Consider the following 26213-nt stretch of genomic DNA (forward strand, 5'->3'; position numbering starts at 1 on the left):
CTTTCGCCATGAAACCACTGATCCCGTGGGTCTGGAGTCCAGCCCCATTCTCTCCAAGCAGCGTCACCATCCAGACCATCCTCCGCAGGTCGCTCTCCAGCCCCTTTTTGGGGTCATCCAGAGAGAGGAACCTGCACTTCTCTAGGGCCTTGCCTTCTTACCCAAATCAGAGATTCACAGAATAGTATATTTGGAAGAGACCACGAGGGCCATCTAGTCCAACCCCCTTCTGCCAGGCAGGAAAAGCAGAATCCCTTGCCAGAATCCCCGCAGGGTTCAATACTGTCTCCCACGCTGTGTAACATCTACATGAAGCCGTTGGGAGAGATCATCTGAAGTTTTGGAGTTCAATGTCATCTGTACGCAGAGGTCTTCCTTGTCAGTCGCAAGGCCAAACAGGGCACAGGGTCACAGCCTGTGTTGGATGGGTTACCTGTCCAAACGTCTCTCCCCTTATGAACCATCTCGGAGTCTAAGACCGTCTGGAGAGGCCCTGCTCTCAATCCCGCCCTCTTCGCTGGGAAATATGGGAAGAGAAGAGAAAAAGGAAGGAAGGACAAGAGAAAAGAAGACAAAGGAAGGGAAGGGAAGGAAGGAAGAGGAAGAGAAAATAAGGCAAAGGAAAATATGGGAAGAGAAGAGAAAAAGGAAGGAAGGACAAGAGAAAAGAAGACAAAGGAAGAGAAGGGAAGGAAGGAAGAGGAAGAGAAAATAAGGCAAAGGAAAATATGGGAAGAGAAGAGAAAAAGGAAGGAAGGACAAGAGAAAAGAAGACAAAGGAAGAGAAGGGAAGGAAGGAAGGAAGGACAAGAGAAAAGAAGACAAAGGAATATATGGGAAGAGAAGAGAAAAAGGAAGGAAGGACAAGAGAAAAGAAGACAAGGGAAGGGAAGGGAAGGGAAGGAAGAGGAAGAGAAAATAAGGCAAAGGAAAATATGGGAAGAGAAGAGAAAAGGGAAGAAAGGGCAAAAGAAAAGAAGACAAAGGAAGGGAAGGGAAGGAAGGAAGGGGAAGAGAAAATAAGGCAAAGGAAAATATGGGAAGAGAAGAGAAAAAGGAAGGAAGGACAAGAGAAAAGAAGACAAAGGAAGGGAAGGAAGGAAGGGGAAGAGAAAATAAGGCAAAGGAAAATATGGGAAGAGAAGAGAAAAAGGAAGGAAGGACAAGAGAAAAGAAGACAAAGGAAGAGAAGGGAAGGAAGGAAGGGGAAGAGAAAAAGGAAGGGCAAGGGAAAAGAGGGTAAAGGGAAGGAAGGGAAGAGAAAAAGGAAGGGCAAGAAAAAAGAAAGCAAAGGAAGGGAAGGTTAGAAGGCAGACCCTGTATTTTAGTTCTTGTGAACCACTGGTAGTTCGTGGACCACTGGTTGAGAGCCACTGTCTGAAAGGGAAGGGGCTAACTCTGGATCCCTCCCATAACGGCTATTTACAATATGCAAACTAACCACTCCCGACTAAAGAGGAAAACAGAGGATGTTTCTGTAGGGGCACAACGTTCACAAACTTGACATTTGCAACCAAGGTGGAAATGGAGCTGGAAACTAAGCCCAAAGGAACAAGTGATGGAATTACATATGGTTTATTTCTTTTCAGATGAGGTGACATGACAATCATATTTAACCCTCTGAAGCAGTGGTCCTCAAGCTGTGGGTCCCCGGATGTTTTGGCCTACAACTCCCAGAAATCCCAGCCAGTTTACCAGCTGTTAGGCTTTATGGAAGTTGAAGGCCAAAACATCTGGGGACCCACAGGTTGAGAACCACTGCTCTGAGGGATTGTCAAACAGAGCTTGCTTTCTGCTATTCCAGAGAACAGGACCTCCAACTTAGGGATTCAAATGACAAGAACGGGGACTCCACCAAATCTGACGCAGAACTTCTCAAAGGGTCCTGTTTGAAATCAGACATTTTCCCACAATGGCTGTTTTTTAGCCTGTATGTGTTCTCTGGTGCTGGTTAAGGGCTGAACTCTGAGTAAAACATTTCCCACACTCCTGGCATTGGTATGGCTTCTCTCCTGTGTGGAGTCTTTTGTGCCTCACCAAGGCTGTACTGGTAGTAAAACATTTCCCACACTCCTGGCATTGGTATGGCTTCTCTCCTGTGTGGAGTCTTTTGTGCCTCACCAAGGCTGTACTGGTAGTAAAACATTTCCCACACTCCTGGCATTGGTATGGCTTCTCTCCTGTGTGGAGTCTTTTGTGCCTCACCAAGGCTGTACTGGTAGTAAAACATTTCCCACACTCCTGGCATTGGTATGGCTTCTCTCCTGTGTGGAGTCTTTTGTGCCTCACCAAGGCTGTACTGGTAGTAAAACATTTCCCACACTCCTGGCATTCGTATGGCTTCTGCCTCGTGTGGAGTCTTTTGTGTTTCACCAAGTTTGAACTGGAAGCAAAACATTTCCCACACTCCTGGCATTCGTATGGCTTCTCCCTCGTGTGGAGTCTTTTGTGTTTCACCAAGTTTGAACTGGAAGCAAAACATTTCCCACACTCCTGGCATTCGTATGGCTTCTCCCTCGTGTGGAGTCTTTTGTGGCTCACCAAGTCTGAACTGTAAGCAAAACATTTCCCACACTCCTGGCATTGGTATGGCTTCTCTCCTGTGTGGAGTCTTTTGTGCCTCACCAAGGCTGAACTGGTAGTAAAACATTTCCCACACTCCTGGCATTCGTATGGCTTCTCCCTCGTGTGGAGTCTTTTGTGTTTCACCAAGTTTGAACTGGAAGCAAAACATTTCCCACACTCCTGGCATTTGTATGGCTTCTCTCCTGTGTGGAGTCTTTTGTGGCTCACCAAGGCTGAACTGAAAGCAAAACATTTCCCACACTCCTGGCATTGGTGTGGCTTCTTTCCTGTGTGGAGTCTTTTGAGCCTCACCAAGGCTGAACTGGAAGCAAAATACTTCCCACACTCTTGGCATCTGTATGGTTCCTGACCTGTGTGAAATTTCTTGTGTTTCACCACACATTTTGCAGATACTTTCCCTTTAAGATGGCTTTTCCCAACATCAAGTGTCTTGTGAAGGACAAGTGCCACATTTTGGGTAAAACATTGCCCACATACAATGCATTTGTTGGGCCTTTCTCTGGCAGAACCTCCATCTTCTCTGTGGGCTTGCTGGTGTCGATGAAGGCACCCGTTGTGTCCCAAATGCTTCCTGTATTTGGTGCATACATGGCTCTTCTCCCCGTTATCTACTGTGAAGAAGAAGAACATAAAAAATCATTCCTCAGTGTGCGTCATAAAGACTCAAAGGAAGTGGGATAAGGAGTGGATTGAAATGATCCTTAAAACAACATAACCCAACAGACACTGTGCCAATTCTTAAGGATGTACACCAATTATAGACAGGATGATTGGGCGGACCTTCTTCCGTTTGCTGAGATGGCTTTTAACGGGGCCGTACATTCGGCCACAGGTCGTGCCCCATTCGAAATAGTATACGGACAGGAGGTGGCACCTTTCCCCAGGCTACCCGAGTGGAAGGAAGGGGAGGGCCAGACCGACGAGGAATGGCCGGCCAAAATCAAGCAAGGGTGGCAAACCGTGGTAGAGGCATTGCGGGAAACACAAAAGAAGTACAAGCTCTTTGCGGATCGTAGGCGCCGAGAGGGGGACAAATTGGGCGAAGGAGATCTGGTTTGGCTGAGCACAAAAAACCTGAAATTGGGGTTCCCATCCAAGAAATTGGCTCCACGCTATATAGGGCCATTCAGGGTAGCAAAAAGAATAAACGAAGTGACCTATGAGCTGAGGCTACCAAAGGACCTAGGAAAGGTACACCCGGTATTCCATTGCAGCCTGTTAAAAAAGTATAAAGGAACTCTGGACAGCGGAGAACAATAGTTGTGTTTAATCTTTTCCTTCCAGGACGAAGGGGAGGAGGACGCCATGTCAGAACCCTGCTACTAGAGCCTGGATGTGGCTCTGAGTTTCAGGGTCACTGACATTGATAAGACACCTGCGTCCCAGGACTCGGAGGAGAAACGGCTGATGGACTTGGCGGGGAATTTGCGCGGGGTTTTACTGAGCGGGAAGAGACTGTTCAAATGAGGGGGAGGGTATATAAAGGAGGGTTGGCCGGAGCCTCCCATTCTTGGCTTTTCTGATGTTCATGTTTCCTACAGTAAAAGTTCCTGGTGATACCACAGAGAGTCTCGTGTGTTCATTCAGGAGCGGCTGTGGTGAGCTGACACCATACATTGCGGGGGAGGTATTTTACGACATCATAAACGTCAAGACCAGAAATGTGGTGACGAAGAGGAAGTTGGAAGGAGGAAGTTCTGATAGCTCTCCGTCATAGAGAATGAAGCAACAGCACCCCTGTGACTGAATCTGAGCGCAACATCAGCCTCCAAGGCACCAAAAAAACTGGACTTCAAGACGACATACCTCCTTCTGTTTGTCTTATTCTTTTCTGTCCTGTCTCCAAACGGCATTGAATGTTTGCCTTGTATGTGGGGAATAGCGTCTAGATCCAGGGAAGTCCTGCTCCCCTTATTCTATTCTGCCTTGGTCAGACCACACCTGGAATACTGTGTCCAATTCTGGGCACCACAATTGAAGGGAGATGTTGACAAGCTGGAAAGCGTCCAGAGGAGGGCGACTCAAAGGATCAAGGGTCTGGAGAACAAGCCCTGTGAGGAGCAGCTTAAAGAGCTTGGCATGTTTAGCCTGCAGAAGAGAAGGCTGAGAGGAGACATGATAGCCATGTACAAATATGTGAGGGGAAGTCATAGGGAGGAGGGAGCAAGCTTGTTTTCCGCTGCCCTGCAGACTAGGACACGGAACAATGGCTTCAAACTACAGGAAAGGAGATTCCACCTGAACATCAGGAAGAACTTCCTCACAGTGAGGGCTGTTCGGCAGTGGAGGCTGGATGGCCATCTGTTGGGGGTGCTTTGAATGCGATTTCCTGCTTCTTGGCAGGGGGTTGGACTAGATGGCCCATGAGGTCTCTTCCAACTCTACTATTCTATGATTCTATGTATTGTGATCTGCCCTGAGTCCCCTCGGGGAGATAAGGTGGAATATAAATGAAGTGTTATCGTTATCATCATCATCATCATCATCATCTTTAAAAATTTCACTGGTCAGCAACACACTTTTTTGATTGTACTATTTTACAGGAAGAGCGTTTTTTTAAACTGTTTTAAAGGCTCTGGGATTTTTGGGCTTCCCAATCATTGCAAGGTCCATTTTGTGGTTTGCGGTAGCATTGCTGCACGCTAAAATTGTCAGCCTCTCTTTGCTGTGCTTTTAGCCAGGGGCTGCTGCTTCAGTTCTGGCTGCAAGACTCCTACCGGGTAACACTTTGCAACTGAGGCCGGTCTCGTCACAATTCAACATCTGATCGCCCGTTAGGTTTTCAGTTTCAATAAATTCTTGAATTTTTTTTCATGAATGCCTCCGTTTCTTGATAATTTGATGACAGCTTCTCACCACAAACACTTAGCTAACGGATTCCATAACGTTTCTTCCACTTGTCGAGCCAACCAATGCTTGCTGTAAAATCTGGATCCCCTTCATTACATTCCTTTTGAAAACGCAACGCCTTTTGCTGTAAAATAGATCCTTTTTCTCTGGACTGCGTAAACCAAACATACAAAGCTTCACTAACGTTTTCAGTTACACTTTATCATCGTTTTCCTCTCTTTTAGCGCACCTTCCGTAACTTTGGGGGAACTCCATTCTTCCATCTCTGATCGATTCCCGTGAGCTAGTTTCAGAATAGGCTGAAGGAATCCCTCCCACTTGTCTCCTGATTGACAGTTGGGATGTATCTATTTGTTCTCTCTGTTTCTTTCTCTCATTCTGATTGGTTTTGTAGAATGGTGCATGCTTTTGCTTCAGATTTCTGACTTATATCTCAGTGTGTACTGTGTGTATTAAGACCTCTCTCTGCTTGTGTGTCAGGCTTGGAGTTTTTCCCTCTCTTTTAATCCCAAGAAGAGATGGAAATAGAGAGCAGCTCAGACCCAGTCCTTTACTATTTAGAAAGGGAGTTATTTAATTTTTTTTTGTAAATAAGCCTTTTGTAATTTTAAAGACTGGACTCTGCATCTTTGTTTCTGAAGTTCTTGATTTTTTACAGATCACTTCCTTGCTCTGTTCGTTGTGAGCTGAATGCTCAACTATCAGTTTCCTGATGGTATTTATAGGTTCTTTGCTTTTTGGAGGGTAGTCTTCCCTTACAAAATCCTGAGACTTCTTGGAAATATCATTCTGTCGACTGTCCCTTTGTTCAGCTCTAATTCCAATACCTGTCTAATTCTGCACACCTTTTACAGGGGAGCTGCAACTTCTTCACATACAAGAATTTAGGAAAGTGGCTGCAGATAATTTGGGATTTTCTAACATTTAGGATGAAATAAATATACAGAGTGTTTCAAAAAGATGCACTCAATTGGAAAGAGCTAGATTTCTGCAGATGTGAAACTACCATGAGTGACACTCTTACCACTTGAAGGAGAGGGGCAGAGTTTGATGGCTGCTCTATGCCTCTCCCTGTGCACAAAAACCTCAAGCCCCAATCATTCACAAGCACAGAACATAGAACACATGATATTAAATGTCACAATCTTGCAAATGAATGAGGCTGGGGGCTGTTTGTGTGCTGGGAGAGGCAGCGTAGAGAGAGAGAGCTGAGCCTTCAGACACGCAAAGACTAGCCTGCCTGGTTGGGAGGAAAAACAAGGTTGAATACCACACCAATCATAAGGTGTATAGCCGCCTATGCGTATCTGATGCTACGGGAAGTTTTTTTTTTTTTCATGATCCGTTCTCCGGCCCCTCTCTCCAGCCAATCTGCTTCCTCCCTCTATTTTCTTCTCACACAAACACTCAGAGAGATTGAGAGAGAGAGAGAGAGAGAGAGAGAGAGAGAGAGAGAGAGAGTGACTGACTTTGCCTTGACTCCAGTTATGGAAATCTTCCCACTTGAGTCTGAATTGGTGCTTATTATTATTATTATTATTATTATTATTATTATTATTTACTCTTATGTCATATATTTCTAACACAAGCCCTGCCTTGCGGACCCTCAGTGACTGTGACGATTTAGGCTAATACTACCTTTTGAAACAGAAATCCCCATCAGTGAGGGAGCCTTACCGAGAGAGTCCACAATCCCATTCATCTCCTCCATGATCTGCTTGTGCAAGGCTTTCTGGTCCGGATTCAGGAGAACCCACTCCTCCAGGGAGAAATCCACAGCCACGTCCTCAAAGGCGATTGGGCCCTGGCGGAAGAAGAAAAAATTCCCTCCTCACGTGAGAGATATCAAGAAAAATGATGACAAGAAATAATTTAAAGTAAACTTACATTCCTGCTGGTTGCTTGAAAGGGAAAGGGCGAAGGCCTCCATGCCACAAAGGTAAGCTTTGTAGAGACGACGCATTGGTCACAGGTAAGAACCATTTCTTAATTGATATATAGAATCAGAAATGGAATCAGGGTATGTTCCCCCTTTTATTGTGATGCCCACAACTGGACACAGTGTAATTTCAGGTGAGGTCTCCCCAAAGCAGAAAGAAGGTCGCCATGACTTCCCTGAATCTAGACACAATATTCCTTGGGATGCAGCCCAAAATCCCATTGTCTTTTCAGCTGCTGCATCACATTGTTGGCTCATGTTCCACTTGCAGTCCTCTAACACTCCAAGATCCCATCATATGAATGATTGTCAAGTCAGGTGTTGCCCCTCCTGTACCTGTGCATGGCATTTCTCTCCTGCCTAAGTGTACTACTCTACATATATTCTTGTTGACATTAAGTGGGTTAGTTTTGGCCCAGCTCTCCACCATGTTAAGGCCAGAATTTTGAATTCTGATCCTATCTTCTAGACTGTCAGCTATACCTGCTAATTTGGTGTCATCTGAAAACCTGATACGCATGTTGAGCAGTACTGGGCCCAGGACAGAACCCTGCGGCACTCCACCCTTTGTCGCTCAAACCATTACAAATCCACCGAACAGGAGTATTATCCAGCCCACTTTTTACTAGTTGTTTGTGAAACCATGGGAGGCCTTTCCAGAGGTCTTACTGAAAGCAAGATGTGCTACATCCACTGCATTTCCTTCATCTACCAAGCTTGTAGCTCTACTGAAAAGTACATTAGTCTGGCATGACTTGTTTTGGAGAAACTCATCTTGTCCTTCAGTGATTACAGCACTTTTCCCAAGTGATTCCAGATGGCCTTCTTCATGATCTGCTCCAATATTTTTCCTGTTATTTAGGTCAAGATAACGGGTGACTTCAATGCAAGGGTAGGATCTAGTTGAATAAATGTGTTGAGAGAAGAGGGCCTGGAGGAAGATCCCTTCAACTCTCTCCTGACACCAGAAGCTCGACACGTTAAGGACCAAGCGTGAAATCAGGCCGGAAAGTGCCTGACCAAAATGGCCATGCAGCTCAACCTGTCCCGGCTAAATGGACTTACTCAGTTTCCTGACTCTGGAGAATATACATTGATCTCACCAAGGGGCTCTAGTGTCATAGACTATCTTCTGACTTCACTCTCCATAGCTAGCGACATTGATTCATTTGCTATAGACAATTCCTTGCTTAGTGATCATCTATCTCCCACTTCTCCTGGTTTTGGAGAGAAGCAGCACTTCCCCACCTGGACAAGCCTACCCACAATACACCAGGCTGAAGCGGAACGTTAAGACAAAAGGGGTGTGCCTGGATATCTTGAACTCTTAGGAAGTGTTGTCCATAGAAACTATGATCATTGAAATCCCAGATTTCGAGGAGGCATCACCGGGTTTGAATCCCTTATAAAACCTATCTTTTAAAAACTATACGATTGGCAAAGAATGCCGAGGCAACCCAGGGTCAGATCCAAAAATTGGTTCCTTAAAGAGTGCATAATAGCAAACAAACAGATCCGCTCCCTCTATAACTATTATTGATCCACATCAAACGATCTCCTCATAAACATTCGGGAGTCTAAACAGCTGCTCCAACTGCTTATGGGACAAGTCAAGATAACTGGATGGTCATTGTTAGGGGACCTCTTTTTGGTCCATTCTTGGAGACAGAGACAACTTTTGCCTCCTCCAGCCTGCTGGGACTTCTCCTGTTCCCAAAAATGAACAAAGAGGATTGACAGTGGTTCTGGGATTACTGCTGTTAGTTCAATACCCTTGGCTGTAGTTCACCTGGCCCTGGAGACTGGGATTCATCGAGAGTGGCCAGGTATTCCTGGACCACTTCTTTACCCATTTTGGGTTGCATTTCCCCAGTTGCTCCATCTTGCTCAGGTAGAATACCCATTTCCTTTTGGGAGATCATGTTCTAACTCTTGCCTATCCCCGGTTAGCATTCCACCACCTTCTCCAGGCACAGACCCTACTCTTGGCACATTTTTTCATCTGACCTCATTTTCTGAGTTAGACTTTTTCCCTACTTATGCTGATTAGTTGTTTACATTCCTTGGTGATCCCCCCCCCCCCTTTCCATTTCCTGTACATGTCCCTTTTCAATCATAGCTCCGTTGAAATTTCTTTGAACATCGATTCTGGTTTCTTTAGTTCTCTCTTCATTTTTTCCCTCCTTGTTGGCACGGTTTGCAATTGTACCTTCCGTATTTCACTTCTAAGGAAACACATTCCATCTTGTCTGTTTCAACAGATATTTGGCCATTAATCCTGAAACCAAAGGCACCCCGGCAGGCCCCGTCCTCCTCTCCCAGGAATCCTTCTGCTTACCTGACTCAGTCCCACTCCATCGCAAAGGGGGAGAAACGGCTGAGGATTCGGCAACAGCATCATTCCAGACCCTGGAGAGAGAGCAAGGGGTGGAAAGCTGGTCACAGAAACAGGCCTCAGAGGTGACCATTGCAGTCCTATAAAGAAACCGATGAGTTAGGGTTTAGGACTTTATCTCACAAGCAGTGCTGTGAGGATGTTCGAATGAAACTAGTATTGGGCTTGGTGGTTCAACTGACTAAAGTGATTCTTTGCCGTCTGTTTGTATTCCAGCTCAGTTTCAGGGCTCGGCTCAGCTTAGGGTCCCACCTGGGAAGACACTGAAGGCTGCGTTTTCAGTCCTATTGCAAGAAAGAAAACTGCAAATCAAACTGAAGTTACACCTCTAGCAACTGAATGTGTACATATAACAATAACAATAATAATGATAATAATAATAATAATTTTATTTCTTACTCGCCTCTCCTTGCAGTTCGAGGGAGGTTACAACATAATTTTAAAAACACAAACATTGTCAAAATTCAACAAAGATATATATATAACTATAAAAGATCTACATTAAAACTGCCTTTCTATAAAATACATATTAAGTCCATAAAACATCACACAAAGGACATGAGTTTAAGATATATACCCATCTCAAGGCCAAATGATCCGGCATGTTCACCTTCTGAAGCTCAAACCGTGGGTGTGCAATCATCCCCCCAAAGCGGGATTTCCACTGGCACAAACCCCCAAAACTCCCAGAAGAGTTCCTTCTCACCCTGCAAGGCGGCAGCCCCGTCTCCTTCCCGCTTCAGCTCCTTCTGCCTGAGACTCTGGGTGGTGTCTGGTGGAGATTCCTCTGGTGCAGGGACTTCCATGGAGTTATTATGGGCCTGGAATAGCACAGAGTGTTCCAGAAGGAGTTTGGAAAAAGTTCAGAAATATCACAGTCCTATAGACCTTTTTGGAAAGAATAACTCTGAGATGGCAACCTAGTTTGGAACCAATGCCCCCCTCCCCCTCCCATCATTGTCTATGTTCTATCTTGAGCAGAGCATCAACCAAGCTGACGGTAGAGATGGAGGGGCAGAGCAGGTGGGGAGAGAGGCCGAGGGAGCAGGGCCTTGCTCATCCCCCACATCGGTCCCATCTTGGAAGAAAGGCAGGGTGTACGTTCAACCTGTCCATCAGCCCCCAGGTTAGTGAAACCCAGAGGGAATGCTCTCACCTGTCCTTCCTGCTCCTTGTCCTCGGCCCGACTCAGGAGGAAGCCTTCCGCCAGGGCCACCGCCTGGGAACAGGTCTCTGCCCCACACTCTCGGACCCAGCTCCCCATCTCTGGGGGCAGGATGCTCAGGAACTGCTCCAGGGTCACCAGGTCCAGCACCTCGGCCTTGGTGTGCTGCTCTGGCTTCAGCCACTGGCGGCACAGATCGTGGAGACGACTCCAAACCCCTCTGGGTCCTTCACCCTCTTGGTAGGAGGACTGCCTGAAGCGCTGGCGCTGTGTGTCCGAGCTGTCAAGGTCCACACTCAGGGACTCATGTCTGGTTCTTTCCCAGGATTCCCCACTGCCCCCAGGTCCTGCTTCAGGCCCACGTGAGTTGGGTCTCTCCATGTTGGAACCACTCTGGTGAAGAACCCAACCGTATCCAAGATGTTTTTCCTCCCTCTTCTTTCTTTCAAGGGAAAGAAATCCCTCCACAGGCTCTACTCCGAAATTCTCAGCCAAAAATCACATTTCCTCTGTGAAAGAAAGGCAGAAAGGTTGTGGGACCAGGCTTTTGAGCAATAGTAGCAGCAGAAATGACAACTATATGATCCAAGGTATAATGACAGACCGCGTTTGGACTTGAAATGTATATTTATAAAGGTTTGAATGTAATTTAATTTAAATGGAATTTTGAAATGTGATTGTAGTTGTTTGATATATGTGTTTCATATTGTAAGCAGAACCAACTGCTACAGACAAAAAACAAGCCAGCTGGGAAGCTGCATCAATTTCCTCTGAAAGATTTTACAATTGATGAAGAAATTAAAAAACCTATGATTCAGTGGGTGAAAAGTCTAGGCTGAGCAATAAGTCCACGAGAATGGGAAGAGCTCTGGTAAAAATGACTAAAATTTACAAGGAGTCACACAATTAAATAAAATTTCAACAAAATGATACATAGATGCTACATAACTCCAGAAAAACTCTCAAATACACACACACACATGATATGTTGGGACTTGCCCAAATTCTAACGAATTCTGAATAAAAATCCACACAGACATGGAAACTATTCTAGAGTACAAAATCCCATTAAAACCATAACTTTTTCTACTGGGAAACATCAAGAAAGACTCTTTCTTTATATGACAACAGAAGCAAGAACTGAATACGCAAAACTATGGAAACAACAAGACATGCCAACACCAGAAAACTGGATGACAAAAGGTTTTGAAATGGCCAAAGAGGACAAACTAACTTTAGCTGTACAACAAACAAATACACAGAAACTTCCAAGAAGAATGGAAGCCCTTCATTGAATTCACAAAGCAAAGGAAGATGGCCAAGCAGGATCTGTTGACTAAAATATTATTAATAGTATACAGTTACATTTTGTACTATTTCTGAACTCTTTATTCAAGAGACTTTGAATAATTGACCTATCAGCACTCTTTGATTAGAACACAAAAGGTTGCGAGCCTTGTTAATTAAGTATTTTAGAGCGACAACATATATATTAATACATATTTGTGTAGTGTTTAAATAAAAGAAGATAACAACGTAACATAGTGAATTCTTACCCACACAATCCTAATTTACAAACTAATGGAATTGATAGTTTAGATCTATATGGCAGTCCTTATGATATGAAATACATGCAAAGAACTGGAAAAGAAGGCGGGAAGGAGAGTGGATAGCGTGGGAAGGCAAAGTCCTGAGGACAAGAGTGCATTCGTTTCTGTCACAGAGGACATTTGGATCTTCCAAAACTTTAGACACTGTCTATAATACTAGGGCTTGGGTTAAAGAGATCGATGTAAAAGCTATAACAAAGACAAGGCTTCTCTTCCCCCCTCCACCCCCTTCCTTTTCCTCATGATACAGAAGACATTGATATAGTTCTTTTAAAAAATATAGACACCCCTTGTTATACAGCAGACGCATAATATTCAATATTCAAAACAATTCTACAATACATTTTTGCATCCACTGTTATTTTCACCCATATATATATATATTATCCCATACCACCGTGTGTCCCCCGTCCCCCCCAAAGCAATTTCTTTGATACCTCATCTGTCCCAAATTTCGTTTCCTCTTGTGGAGGTCATTCTCCATCCCTCCATCTCAGGCCAGGAAGGAAGGAGTGAGAGATGGAGACACACAAATAAAGTTGTTGCTGAGGTGTTCCTGCGAGTATCTTTGTAGATCTTAGGAAACTATTTCTTGATTTAAGGCATTGACATGCTGGCTGATATCCAAACAGGGGATGGGCCAGAGATGTCACTGCCTTGGTCCTTTCATTACAGGCTGCTACTTCCCCACAGATGTCAGATGGTGCCATAATCATAATAATAATAATCAATACCATTTCATTTCTAGACTGCCCTCTCTCCCCAGAGGGACTCAACAGTATCATTTCTCCAGTGGTGTGGGGCGCAGACATCCTGTGAGGGTGCGGCATGTCTCATGAAGAGCCACGTCCACTGTTTGAACGTGGTGAGATGTCTTCCCCACTGGGCCTGTGAATTCAGCAGCAGAGGAGCCAAGCGCCTGTCTTTCCAGGGCCTGGTTGGGATCCCCAGGTTGTGCCAGTCAGCTTTTGTACCATGTGATTTCTACCACCCACTTTTGGCTTGAGAGTCAAGCAGGGCTTCTTGTTGATTGCTGTCTTGTATATTGTTCCTGTTTTGTATGGGATCTTTCTGTGAGCCACGCCGAGTCCCCTCTGGGGGAGATGGTGGCAGGATACAAATATTGTTGTTGTTGTTGTTGTTGTTGTTGTCCCTTTGTCTGCATGTCCTTCTGTTGTGAATGTCCATGCCAGCTGATCCCTGGGGGCCCCTCCCTTTCCGAGCGCCCTTCCTTCCTTCCTTCCTTCTCTTGGTCTGTTGACCTCCCTTCCCCAGTCCCTTGCTCTCTCTCTCTCTCTCTCTCTCTCTCTCTCTCTCTCTCTCTCTCCCCGCAGTCTTGAGGTGGAGGTGAAGGGGAGGCCTGCGGGGCCTGAGGGGAGGCCTTCTGGGAGTTGGAGTCCAAAACCCCGCCCCGGAGGGAGGCCCGGAGCTTGCCCAGGCCTGGCTGAGAGAGAGAGAGAGAGAGAGAGAGAGAGAGAGAGAGCGGTGGTGGCCTGTGTTCCCAGGGAGAGAACGAGAGAGGAAGGCCCGCCTGGGAGTGGGCCAGGCCCGGGCCCTCCTCGGCCTCCCCTCCCTCCCTCCCTCCCTCCCTCCCTCCCTCCCTTGGGCCTTGGCTCCTCTTGGGCCCTCGGGAGGAGGCCTGGCCACGAGACTCACCAGGACTGACGAGGCGGAGGACGAGGCCGCAGGCTCGGGCTCGGAGAGAAGGAAGGAAGGAAGGAAGGAAGGAAGGAAGGAAGGAAGAAGGCAGGCCCCGCCCCTCCCCGCCCCTCCCCCCTCGCTCCCGGCTCAGGCCTCGGCCTTCCCAACGGTCACTCACCCCGTCACATGACCCGCGGGCGGGAAGGCCAGGGCGAGGCTGCCCGGAGACTGGTGACGCGGAGAGACCAGGCCGATCCCCATTGGCCCATTTCTGGAAGGACCCTTCACGGCCCAAGGGCGAGGGGAGGGGAGGGGGCGTTCCTGCCCGGAGACCGATGACGCGCGAGAGGAAGGCGGGTTCCCATTGGCGGACCGTGAAGCGAAGGGGGGAAGGCGGGGGGGGGGGGGGGGAGAAGCGCCTAGTTCCCTCAGGCGAAGCCCCGCCTTCCGCCCTTTCCTGTGAGCGCCCTTCGAGGAAGAGGGAGGAGGAGGAGGAGGAGGAGGAGGAGGAGGAGGCCTTTCGGGAGAGAGAGAGAGAGAGAGAGGAGCAGGTCAGGGGCAGCTGGGTGAGGGTTCGGGGTCCCTGCTGACGGGCCTCCCTTCCCCGTCCGGCCTTGGCCTGTCTGTCTGTCCCGGGGAGGCTGCGGCCTGCTCGGCCCTCCAGGCCCTCTGCGCATGCGCCTTCCAAAACGGGGCAGCCAGGTTGCTGACACCCCCCCCCCCTCCACTGACTGACAGCCTGTCACTGGGCACAAGTCAAAGGGCTGGTGATGGCCTTTCAAGCCCTGGATGGTTCAGGTCCAGACTGTTTGGCTGATCCCATCTCATGGGCTACGCTTTTGGGATGTTGTGTTTTAGAGGCACTGATGTATTAATTCCTTGGGATTGGAATGCCTTTGATTGTATATTGTTGGGATTGGTCCCCATAGAAACCACCCCAAGTCCCCTCGCAGAGATGGCGCGGGATACAAAAATAAAGTTGTTGTTGTTATTATTATTATTTGAAACATAACAAGATGAGTCCACAGCAGACACTCTGCTGGCTGTCTTGGATCACACCTCGGACACTTCCCCAATGTCTAGGACTGTGTGATGTATCGGCGAGTAATGCGTGCCTCTCCCAATAAGGTGGCCTTCTGCAGCTGGCAGAGGGTAATTTTGTCAGCGCCGATTGTGTTTAAGTGCAGGCCAAGGTTTTTAGCCACTGCACCCACTGGGACCACCTTGACTGGCTTGTGCCAGAGTCCTTGTAATTCGATCTTTAAATTATCATGTCAGCTTTTCTAGTTGTTTCTCCTCAATCCTGCTGTCACCTGGGATGACAATATTGACAGTCCATACTTTTTTTTAACACGATCGTGAGGTCAGGGGTCTTGTGCTCCAAAACCCTGTCTGTCTGAATTCGGAAGTCCCAGAGTAGCTTGACATGTTCATTCTCTGTAACGTTTTCGGGCTTGTGATTCCACCAGTTCTTTGTTGCAGGCAGATGGTATTTGTGGCACAAGTTCCAATTAATCATCTGAGCAACGGTGTTCTGCCTCTGCTTGTAGTCTGTCTGTGCAATCTTTCTGCAGCAGCTGAGGGTGTGATCTATTGTTTCATCTGTTTATTATTATTATTATTATTATTATTATGGAGCTCCTGATCTGCTGAACTGCTGTTGTTGCTGCTTTTCCCTTTTTGACGGCTATGTCCTTTTTTGGAAATGGCAACAGACGCATAACCCGGACCCTTCCCTCGGCAGAGAGGGCTGTCCTGCGAAAGGAGGGCGTCTGCAGGGAGGGATTGGCGGAGGCCGTGCAGAAGAAGCTCCAGGCCGAAGTGGAGAAGGACCAGCAGGTGCCAAAAGGTGAGGCAGACGTGGGAGTAGTTTGGGTATCTTTAGCTGAGAGGGAAAGAAAGGCCGAGGGGACAGGAGAGCCAATATGGGGAAGGATGTCCCACTGAGGAGAAAAGGGCAAGTTTTTCCTGCTACTCTGGAGACTAAAATGGAAAGCAGTTGATTCACATTGTGGGAAAAAAGCTTCCAACTAAACATTGGGAAGCATTTCTGGATGGCAAGAGCAGTTCAGCCATGGAAGCCTGGTCCCTTCTCAGGAGCCTCCCTTCCCAAGCCCTGGCCTTCCACTTCCGGGGACTCCATGTCCCAGAATCCCTGATCTTGGGCCAAGGCAGCTGAGGCTTCTGGGTGCTAAAGTCCAAGAAATCCCAGAGGAATAGAGTTTGGGAATCCCTGCTCAAGAGAGTGGAGGGAATAATGATAATAATAGTAATAGTAATAACTTTATTTCTAACCCTCCCTCTCTCCCCAAAGGGAATGGCTCTCTTGGACTACAACGCCCAGAAACCCTCCTGGCATGAGGGTTGGAGGAACCTGGGAGTTCTATCCCAAGACAAATATCTCCCAAGTCCTTGAGGAGGAGGCGGGGGAGGGGGAGGCGGCAGCCTTGGCCTAGGACTGAGACACGAGGAATCCCCGAAGCCAGAGGGTTGGGAGAGACCCCAAGGGCCACCCAGCCCCACCCCCTTCTGCCAGGCAGGGAAACACAATCCAAATCCTCCCCCAAAGACTCTAAAATCAATGTGTTGTCAAAGGCTTTCATGGCCGGGATCACAGGGTTGTTGTATGTCTTTCGGGCTGTGTGGCCATGTTCCAGAAGCATTCTCTCCTGACATTTCGCCCACATCTATGGCAGGCATCCTCAGAGGTTAAAATCAGTAAATAAAAATCAACACTCAAAAAATGAGAATTGCAGGCATGAAACAATGGGTCAGCTAACACCTCCCAACAAAGGATTCCCCCAGGCAGAAAGCAGGCAGGCTTTAAAAATGAAATTCAGTGTCAATCAAGGTGGCCAGCTGCAACATTCACACTTGCCTCGGGCAGACAAGAGTTCTTTCTCCCACCCTTGTCATTACACAGATATATAAACCCCACGTGCCTAGTTTCCAACAGACCTCCATTATGAAAACGGGTGCCTTTTGGGAGATTGGAATGGAGTGATTTCACCAAAGAAAGACAAACTCTCGGGGAGGGGGATGCAAAGAATATACTGTATATACGCAAGTATAAGCCTCTCCTCCTTTCCCGTGCAGCGCACGCCTTCCTCTCCTCGGCACTCGTCTTTCCCACTTTTCTTTATTCGTATACACACTGCATTTCCCCCAAAATGTATAGTTAAAATAAACTATGGTGATTATTGGAAGAATATATAAGCACATTTACATTGAAGAAGCTTAGAATAATAATTTAATCACAGTTGGAAAGTCTTAAATTGCAGTTGTATGTAAATATTCAAAAACATTTAACCTTCTGATGCCTCCATTAATTTTATTGCTATCTATTTTTATTTTGAAATGTACCAGTACCTGCTGCATTTCCCACCCCGTCTTATACTTAAGTCAATAGTTTTTCCCAGTTTTTTGTGTTAAATTAGGTGCCTCGGCTTTTACTCGAGTATATACAGTACACAATTTTCAGAAAGACAAAATACTTTCTCTAGAATGGAAAAGATATGGATATCTGCCAAACTCAAAACCTGTTCAAAAGACAGAACTCCTACCCAAAACTATCTCAGATCATAATCCAGTGACTCTAGTAATTAAAAAGAAAGTAAAAAATGGCCCTTCCCCATTTCGGCCTATTTCGGCACATGTTGCACTTTGCCTGGGTTCTATGAATTAGACTCCAGTGTTAATATTGTATGTTTTATGTTGATTTAACGATTGTTTTTACTGTAATTGATGTTTTTATTGGATAACTGTTTTATTGCTGTGTTTTGATATTTGATTGTTTTATCGGGCAAGGCCCCATGTAAGCCGCCCCGAGTCCCTTCGGGGAGATGGGGCGGGGTATAAAAATAAAGTTATTATTATTATTATTAAAAACACTTAGATGGCAGCTGAATGAATCACTACTGCAAAAGGAGGACGTAATTGAGAATTTGAAAGAAAAACTGAAAGAATATTTGGAACTTAATTTAAATCAAGTTACAGATATTCAAACAGTATGGGATGCCAGTACAGCTTATATTAGAGGATACTTTATAAAATGCAACACTGAAATGAGAAAGAATAGACAGAAATATTTTCAGATAATTTCAGATGATATTAAAAAAAGAAGAGGAGTTAAAGAAAAATCCTTTGAATTCAAACATTCTAACTCAGATAAAACTCCTACAAAAGCAATTATTGTGTTACTAGTTAATGAATTGGAAACTAAAATAAAGAATGCAAAAAAAAAATATTTTGAATCAGCTAACAAACCAAGGAAATAGTTAGCATATACGTTGAGGAAAGAAAGCCCAAAAATGTAATTGTCAATTCTTTATTTATGTATTTATTTATTTATGACATTTCTACCTGCCTTTCTCTACCCTGAAGGGGACTTACTGTTAAGATACAACATGACGATAAAATATTAATAGATGATATCAATATTCAACAGGCTTTAAAACATTATTACATTAATTTATATAAGGCTGACCACATATCTCTACAAGACATTGAGAATAATTTAATTCAGCGAAAGATGCCAAAAATAAATGTTCACAGTTCACAGCCTGTTATGCCTTCAGCTTTGCTGCATTGTTGGATTTTAATCAGTAGAGTTGGATTTTATTTTGTGCAGAGTATCTTTGCGCACCGTCCCCTTTGGACCTGAGGAGGGATTGTTTGTTGTTGGGCAAGTGTTAAAGTATTTGTCACCAAGCAATGGGCTCACCCTCTTCCCCTGGGTTTGTTACAGCACGAGACTTGTTTTTCATGTTCCATGAGATCTTTCTCTGTTCAACTCCTGAAGAGATTTTCCCCTCATTTGTCTGCAGGTAACTTCTGAAAAAGCTCTGCAAAGAATACATTGTGAGAGCTTTGCCCAAGGAGTGCTCTAAGTCTAAAGGGACTTCAAAATACACAGCAATGACAACAAGAAAAAATAAGTAGTAAAAATATATTTCAAGTTACAAACCTATGCAGTTAAGAGGAGGAAATAAGATTGTGCTGAAAAAAGAGAGGCTTGGGAAAGCGAGCAGAAGGCTACAGCAATACAAAGACTGTGCTGCTCAGGAGGTTATATCTGTGAACCCCTGGCATAATATTTGAATTATAAATATAAAAGAATGGCAAGTCCTCTACCTCTCTATCCTAGATCACACACAGGGGAGAAGTTACATCAGTGTTTGGAATGTGGGAAACAATTTGATTGGAAAAGTTCTCTTACTAGACATGAAAGGACCCACACAGGGGAGAAGCCATATGAATGTGTGGAATGTGGAAAGAGCTTCAGTCAGAGTGACAGTCTACGTTCCCATCAAAGGACCCACACAGGGGAGAAGCCATATAAATGCATAGAATGTGGAAAGAGTTTCAGTCAGAGTGGACATCTACGTTCCCATCAAAGGACCCACACAGGGGAGAAGCCACATAAATGCATGGAATGTGGAGAAAGCTTCAGTCACAGTGGCAGTCTACGTTCCCATCAAAAGACCCACACAGGGGAGAAGCCACATAAATGCGTAGAATGCGGAAAGAGCTTCAGTCACAGTGGCAATCTACGTTCCCATCAAAGGACCCACACAGGGGAGAAGCCATATAAATGCATGGAATGTGGAAAGAGTTTCAGTCAGAGTGGACATCTACGTTCTCATCAAAGGACCCACACAGGGGAGAAGCCACATAAATGCATGAAATGTGGAGAAAGCTTCAGTCACAGTGGCAGTCTACGTTCCCATCAAAAGACCCACACAGGGGAGAAGCCACATAAATGCGTAGAATGCGGAAAGAGCTTCAGTCACAGTGGCAATCTACGTTCCCATCAAAGGACCCACACAGGGGAGAAGCCATATAAATGCATAGAATGTGGAAAGAGCTTCAGTCAGAGTGACAAGCTACGTTCCCATCAAAGGACCCACACAGGGGAGAAGCCATATAAATGCATAGAATGTGGAAAGAGCTTCAGTCAGAGTGACAGTCTACGTTCCCATCAAAGGACCCACACAGGGGAGAAGCCATATAAATGCATAGAATGTGGAAAGAGCTTCAGTCAGAGTGACAGTCTACGTTCCCATCAAAGGACCCACACAGGGGAGAAGCCATATAAATGCATAGAATGTGGAAAGAGCTTCAGTCAGAGTGGACATCTACGTTCCCATCAAAGGACCCACACAGGGGAGAAGCCACATAAATGCATGAAATGTGGAGAAAGCCTCAGTCAGAGTGACAGTCTACGTTCCCATCAAAGGACCCACACAGAGGAGAAGTCACCTTAATGCACGGAATAGGAACAGAGCTTTAGAAAAAGTTCAGCATACAGTAGACATCACAGAACTCATGTACCTCTAGAGGAGACGGGCCTTTGAGTTTCCGAATCTATAAAAACACATTGGAAGGAAAGAGGAAGGCCAGCACCTTGCTCTCTCTCCACCATGAATCGGAGTTTGTGTGGCCTTGGTTGACGGCTACTGGGAGCAGGTGTCACTCAGAATGGCAGCAAGCTTGGAAGGGGTTCACCTAACCTCCTCCGCAAAGAGACCCATCGCAGGCTTCTAGGATGATGTGTGAAGGTTTGCTGAAATGAGCAGCAGCAGAGATCTCTGGATTAAAGGGTTCTGAAAAAGAATAGCTCTTTGGTTGCAGATAACGTCGTATCTTCATACTCCTGCCTTATTTCTTGGCTCTTCTGCATTCAATGGCATCAATTGTTTCCCATGCATGTGTACTGTATGTACTGTGATCTGTCCTGAGTCCCTTGGTTGAAATTTTGGGTGCTAGCCCTGTACTTTTAACCCTTTTCTGGACTTTGTTGTATCCTGAATCATTGACTCTAAATTCTGGACTGACGTCTAGGTTTCGTATATGGACTTGGACTTTGTTTGTATCCCTGACTTTCTGGCTTGACTTTGGGACTCTAAATTCGGTTTGTACTCTTGATTTCTTGGTTGTTGTTTTATCAACTCAGCTGAATGAACTCCTGGCATGTGACTGTTGGGACTGTGACCTTGGTTCTTGTTAATTTTCACTCCTGACCTGTATCTGCAGTACTCAACTTGTCCGCAATAATTGGACTCTTGACCTGCACTTGTATTCATTGTTCCTTCAAATGTGTTGCTCCAATTATTTTAGCTCAGTGGCTCCCAACCTTTTTTTAACTAGGGATCATTTGTCAAGGGACCACTCTCCAAAATTAGTACCAGAAGGGTTATAAATCAGTTTTTGGTCAACTTTAGATTTGGTTTGGTTATTTGGAGTGATGATTCAGAAAATTGCATTGGATAGACCACGTCAGCTCTCATTCCTGATATGCCATCCAGTTAGTCGTCATCTGCTCGCCCACAGAAAACCATATTTAATAATCCTCAGGACTATAAGAGGGTTTCGCAAGACCAGTCACTCTCATTGTAATGGTGTAGTAACTGTGAGGCTGTGAACCCTATTTTAGTTCTTGCGGATCACTGGTGGTCCATGGACCCCAGGTTGGGAACCACTGTTTTAGCTGGACTGAAGACTTTAGTTTTCCTATAAAATAATATGGTCTTGGCTTGTCTTGTGTTTGTTTAATAAACCTCAGACTTTATACCGAGAGAGCCCTGGAACATGAGACCATCAGCCTTGCTTTGTGTGTACTTATCCCTGTGTAGAGTGAAACCCTTTCTGGATATGAGACTGTTCAATCCCCACCTTTGGCAAAGGGTCCATTAGGACACACAGTATCCTTCCCCAACTGCAGAGAATGGAAGACAAAAAATGACTACAACGACTGATGAAGATTCATGAATCCGTTGAGATGGACATATTAACTACATTCATGAAGTATAGAACCGCATTGAAAGGAAATAAGAGTAAATAGAGATACAAATCATATAGTGAGTGAGTTTTGTAAATTAGCGTTTGATGTCAGTTAGTTTTGTTCTTATTGTCCAAGGTGTGTGTCCTTGTTCCCTTTATATTTGTTAAATAGTCCTTTTTTTAAAAAAATGTACCAAAATTATTATTTGTATAAAATATTGTTTTTAAATACCAAAATTGTAATTTGTGTAAACATGCTTTGATTTGTTTTTCTTCTTTAGTCTTTGAATAAATATTGTTTTTTAAAAACGAGTGTGATACAGCAGCTTTGAAAAGCCAGTGTGATTTTAGGCTGTACCAACGGGAGGGTGATGTCTAGATCTGGGTAAGTTTTAGTCAACTCTCTTCTACGCTTTGATCAGACCTGATCTGGAATAACCTTGTGTCCAGTTCTGGGCAGCACCATTCAAGCAAGATTTTGAGATGTCTCCAGAGAAGGGCTCTAGGAAATGGCCGAGGGTGATGGGTGTGTTTAGTTCAGAGGGGAAAAAAGGCCAAGGGGACAAGAGAGCCAATATTTGGAAGGATGTCCCTTTGAAAAGAAATTGGCAAGTTTTTCCTGCTTCTCTGGAGACTAAAATACAAAGCAACTGATTCACATTGCCTCACTTGCGTTGCAGACAATTTTATGGTCCAGAAGGTAGAAGAGGCAACAAGGGGATAGGCTACTCTTGATCTAATCTTAACAAATGTGGAAGACCTGATCAATACAGTCGAAGTGGTTGGATCCTTAGGGGCAAGTGACCATGTGCTCCTGCAGTTTACCATACAAAGGAAGGCTGAAACTAAAACAAGTCAAACACGCATTCTGGACTTTAAGAGAGCTGACTTCCAAAAAATGAAGGAATTACTGAGCGGCATTCCATGGACGCCAATATTAAAAGACAAGGGAGTTAAGGATAGATGAGAGTTTTTAAAAAGTGAAATACTCAAGGCGCAAATGCAAACAGTGCCAACAAAGAAAAAAAATAAAACAAGTGCGAAGAAGCCAGAATGGATGTCCAAAGAACTTCTAACCGGGCTAAGACTCACAAGAGACATGCACAAGAAGTGGAAAAGGGGAGAAATCACCAAAGAAGAATTCAAACGTATAGCCAACTCCTGTAGGGAAAAGGTTCGCAAGGCTAAAGCGCAAAATGAGCTCAGACTTGCCAGGGACATAAAAAACAACCACAAAAGGCTTTTTTGCTTACGTTGGTAGAAAAAGGAAGAACAAGGAGGCAATAGGGCCACTGCAAAGAGAAGATGGGGTGATGGTGACAGGGGACAGGGAAAAGGCAGAACTGCTTAATGCCTTCTTTGCCTCAGACTTCTCACAAAAAGAAAGCCATCTTCAACCCCAGCAACATGGAATGGACGAAGGATTGGGGGAAATCCAACCCCAAATAGGGAAACAAGTTGTCCAGGAACACCTGGCCTCTCTAAACGAATTCAAGTCCCCAGGGCCAGATCAGCTACATCCAAGAGTATTGAAGGAATTAGCGGAAGTTATTTCAGAACCACTGGCAATTATCTTCGAGAGTTCTTGGAGAACGGGAGAAGTCCCAGCAGATTGGAGGAGGGCGAATGTGGTCCCTATCTTCAAGAAGGGAAAAAAGAACGACCCAAACAATTACCGACCGGTCAGCCTCACGTTGATACCAGGCAAGATCCTGGAAAAGATCGCTAAGGAAGTGGTCTGTGAACATTTAGAAACAAATGCTGTCATTGCTAATAGTCAACACGGATTTATCAAAAACAAATCATGCCAGACTAATCTGATCTCTTTTTTCGATAGAGTTACAAGCTGGAATGCCGTGGATGTAGCATATCTGGATTTCAGTAAGGCCTTCGACAAGGTCCCCCACGACCTTCTGGCAAACAAGCTAGTAAAATGTGGGCTAGACAAAACTACGGTTAGGTGGATCTGTAATTGGCTCAGCGAACGAACCCAAAGGGTGCTCACCAATGCGTCGTCTTCATCATGGAAAGAAGTGACGAGTGGAGTGCCGCAGGGCTCTGTCCTGGGCCCGGTTCTGTTTAACATCTTTATTAACAACTTAGACGAAGGGTTAGAAGGCACGATCATCAAGTTTGCAGACGACACCAAACTGGGAGGGATAGCCAACACTCCAGAAGACAGGAGCAGAATTCAAAACGATCTTAACAGATTAGAGAGATGGCCCAAAACTAACAAAATGAAGTTCAACAGGGACAAATGCAAGATACTCCACTTAGGCAGAAAAAATGGAATGCATAGATACAGAATGGGGGACGCCTGGCTCGACAGCAGTACGTGTGAAAAAGACCTTGGAGTCCTCGTGGACAACAAGTTAAACATGAGCCAACAATGTGATGTGGCAGCTAAAAAAGCCAATGGGATTCTGGCCTGCATCAATAGGGGAATAGCGTCTAGATCCAGGGAAGTCCTGCTCCCCCTTATTCTATTCTGCCTTGGTCAGACCACACCTGGAATCACACTGTGTCCAATTCTGGGCACTGCAATTGAAGGGAGATGTTGACAAGCTGGAAAGCGTCCAGAGGAGGGCAACTAAAATGATTAAATGTCTGCAGAACAAGCCCTATGAGGAGCGGCTTAAAGAGCTATGTAAGTTTAGCCTGCAGAAGAGAAGGCTAAGAGGAGACATGATAGCCATGTACCAATATCTGAGGGGAAGTCATTGGGAGGAGGGAGCAAGAGTGCTTTCTGCTGCCCTGCAGACTAGGACGCAGAACAATGGCTTCAAACTGCAGGAAAGGAGATTTCACCTGAACATCAGGAGCTGTGGAACTCTCTGCCCCAGAGTGTGGGGGAGGCTCCTTTGGAGGCTTTTAAGCAGAGGCTGGATGGCCATCTGTTGGGGGTGCTTTGAATGTCATTTTCCTGCTTCTTGGCAGAATGGGGTTGGACTGGACTTCCATTTCTATGATTCTATGATTCTATGAGGGTGAACTACAGTTCCCAAAGTCATGGGTCAGTTCCCTCCACCCAAACCCAATCAGTATTCAAAGTTGGCCATGCTGGGTATGTGTGCCAAGTTTGGTATAGAACAGTCATTGGTTGGGTTCACAGTGCTCTCTGGATGCAGGGTGAACTACAACTCCCACCCTGGTGCCAGGTTAGGTCCAGATCTGTTACTGGTGGGATTCAGAGTGCTCCCTAGATGAGGGGTGAACTACAACTTCTACTATGATTTATCAGTCCCCCCCCCCCCCAAAAAAAATCCCTCCATTACATTCTGTTGGGCATGTGGGGTCTGTGTGTCATGTTTGGTCCAGATCTGTCGGTGGGGTCACAGAACCCCCACTGAGAGAGCACTGTGGGTGAACCATAACTCCCAACCTCTAAGGCCAGTCCCCTCCACACCCACTGGTATTCCAGATTAGGCATGTCAGGTCGGTGTGCCAAGACCTGTTGTATGGAGTCAGCTGATCAGTTCTGGTCTGTTTAGGGAAGGGTTATGGAAGAGGCAGTGAATCATAGAATCATAGAATCATAGAATAGTAGAGTTGGAAGAGACCTCAAGGGCCATCTAGTCCAACCCCCCGCTTAAGAAGCAGGAAATCGCATTCAAAGCACCCCCGACAGATGGCCATCCAGCCTCTGCTTAAAAGCCTCCAAGGAAGGAGCCTCCACCACGGCCCGGGGGAGAGAGTTCCACTGCCGAACAGCCCTCACAGTGAGGAAGTTCTTCCTGATGTTCAGGTGGAATCTCCTTTCCTGTAGTTTGAAGCCATTGTTCCGTGTCCTAGTCTGCAGGGCAGCAGAAAATAAGCTTGCTCCCTCCTCCCTATGACTTCCCCTCACATATTTGTACATGGCTATCATGTCTCCTCTCAGCCTTCTCTTCTGCAGGCTAAACATGCCCAGCTCTTTAAGCCTCTCCTCATAGGGCTTGTTCTCCAGACCCTTAATCATTTTAGTCGCCCTCCTCTGGACGCTTTCCAGCTTGTCAGCATCTCCCTTCATCTGCGGTGCCCAAAACTGGACACAGTATTCTAGGTGTGGTCTGACCAAGGCAGAATAGAGGGGGAGCAGGACTTCCCTGGATCTAGACGTTATTCCCCTATTGATGCAGGCCAAAATCCCATTGGCTTTTTTAGCTGCCGCATCACATTGTAGGCTCATGTTTAACTTGTTGTCCACGAGGACTCCAAGGTCTTTTTCGCACACACTGCTGTCAAGCCAGGCGTCCCCCATTCTGT

General features: G+C 45.7%; 4 protein-coding genes across 9 annotated transcripts in view; 2 read left to right on the forward strand and 2 right to left on the reverse strand.

Moving 5' to 3' along the window:
- Positions 1 to 22277, forward strand: part of LOC134296915 (zinc finger protein 721-like) — a 31967-nt gene extending 9690 nt beyond the window's left edge. Inside the window, exon 2 of the mRNA XM_062973059.1 lies at positions 19356 to 22277. Coding sequence (XP_062829129.1) covers positions 19356 to 20452 — 1097 coding nt within the window. The 3' untranslated portion in view covers positions 20453 to 22277. The remainder of the gene's footprint in view (positions 1 to 19355) is intronic.
- LOC134296910 (zinc finger protein 658B-like) overlaps positions 1 to 26213 on the forward strand; it is a 152438-nt gene that overhangs the window by 64302 nt on the left and 61923 nt on the right. The window lies entirely within an intron of this gene.
- On the reverse strand, positions 1560 to 7272 carry LOC134296928 (zinc finger protein OZF-like). The gene is made up of 2 exons (XM_062973106.1): positions 7114 to 7272; positions 1560 to 3197 (listed from the first exon to the last, which is right to left on the reverse strand). The coding sequence occupies exons 1-2, from the start codon at positions 7145 to 7147 to the stop codon at positions 1924 to 1926; spliced, it is 1308 nt and encodes a 435-aa protein (XP_062829176.1). The 5' UTR covers positions 7148 to 7272; the 3' UTR covers positions 1560 to 1923.
- On the reverse strand, positions 7458 to 14311 carry LOC134296958 (zinc finger protein 24-like). Of its 4 annotated transcripts, XM_062973173.1 has the most exons (4): positions 13280 to 14131; positions 10927 to 11444; positions 10477 to 10591; positions 7458 to 10054 (listed from the first exon to the last, which is right to left on the reverse strand). In XM_062973173.1, the coding sequence occupies exons 2-4, from the start codon at positions 11314 to 11316 to the stop codon at positions 10011 to 10013; spliced, it is 549 nt and encodes a 182-aa protein (XP_062829243.1). In that variant the 5' UTR covers positions 11317 to 11444; positions 13280 to 14131; the 3' UTR covers positions 7458 to 10010. The 4 variants fall into 4 exon arrangements, with proteins under 4 accessions (XP_062829243.1, XP_062829240.1, XP_062829239.1 ...); XM_062973170.1 differs by lacking the exons at positions 7458 to 10054; positions 13280 to 14131 and adding an exon at positions 14202 to 14311 and having other exon boundaries at positions 10139 to 10591; XM_062973169.1 differs by lacking the exon at positions 7458 to 10054 and having other exon boundaries at positions 10139 to 10591.

This window comes from Anolis carolinensis, chromosome 2, assembly GCF_035594765.1.
Source record: "Anolis carolinensis isolate JA03-04 chromosome 2, rAnoCar3.1.pri, whole genome shotgun sequence".
Lineage (NCBI taxonomy): Eukaryota > Metazoa > Chordata > Lepidosauria > Squamata > Dactyloidae > Anolis > Anolis carolinensis.

What these genes read in the sequence shown, in the direction of transcription:
- LOC134296928 (XM_062973106.1), bottom strand. Translation starts at nt 7,147, where the DNA reads ATGGAGGAGATGAATGGGATTGTGGACTCTCTCG. An exon ending in TGGGATTGTGGACTCTCTCG is followed by an intron (nt 3,198 to 7,113) that starts GTAAGGCTCCCT and finishes TCTTCTTCACAG; the next exon opens with TAGATAACGGGGAGAAGAGC.
- LOC134296958 (XM_062973170.1), bottom strand. Translation starts at nt 11,316, where the DNA reads ATGGAGAGACCCAACTCACGTGGGCCTGAAGCAGGACCTGGGGGCAGT. An exon ending in ACAAGGAGCAGGAAGGACAG is followed by an intron (nt 10,592 to 10,926) that starts GTGAGAGCATTC and finishes GTGCTATTCCAG; the next exon opens with GCCCATAATAACTCCATGGA.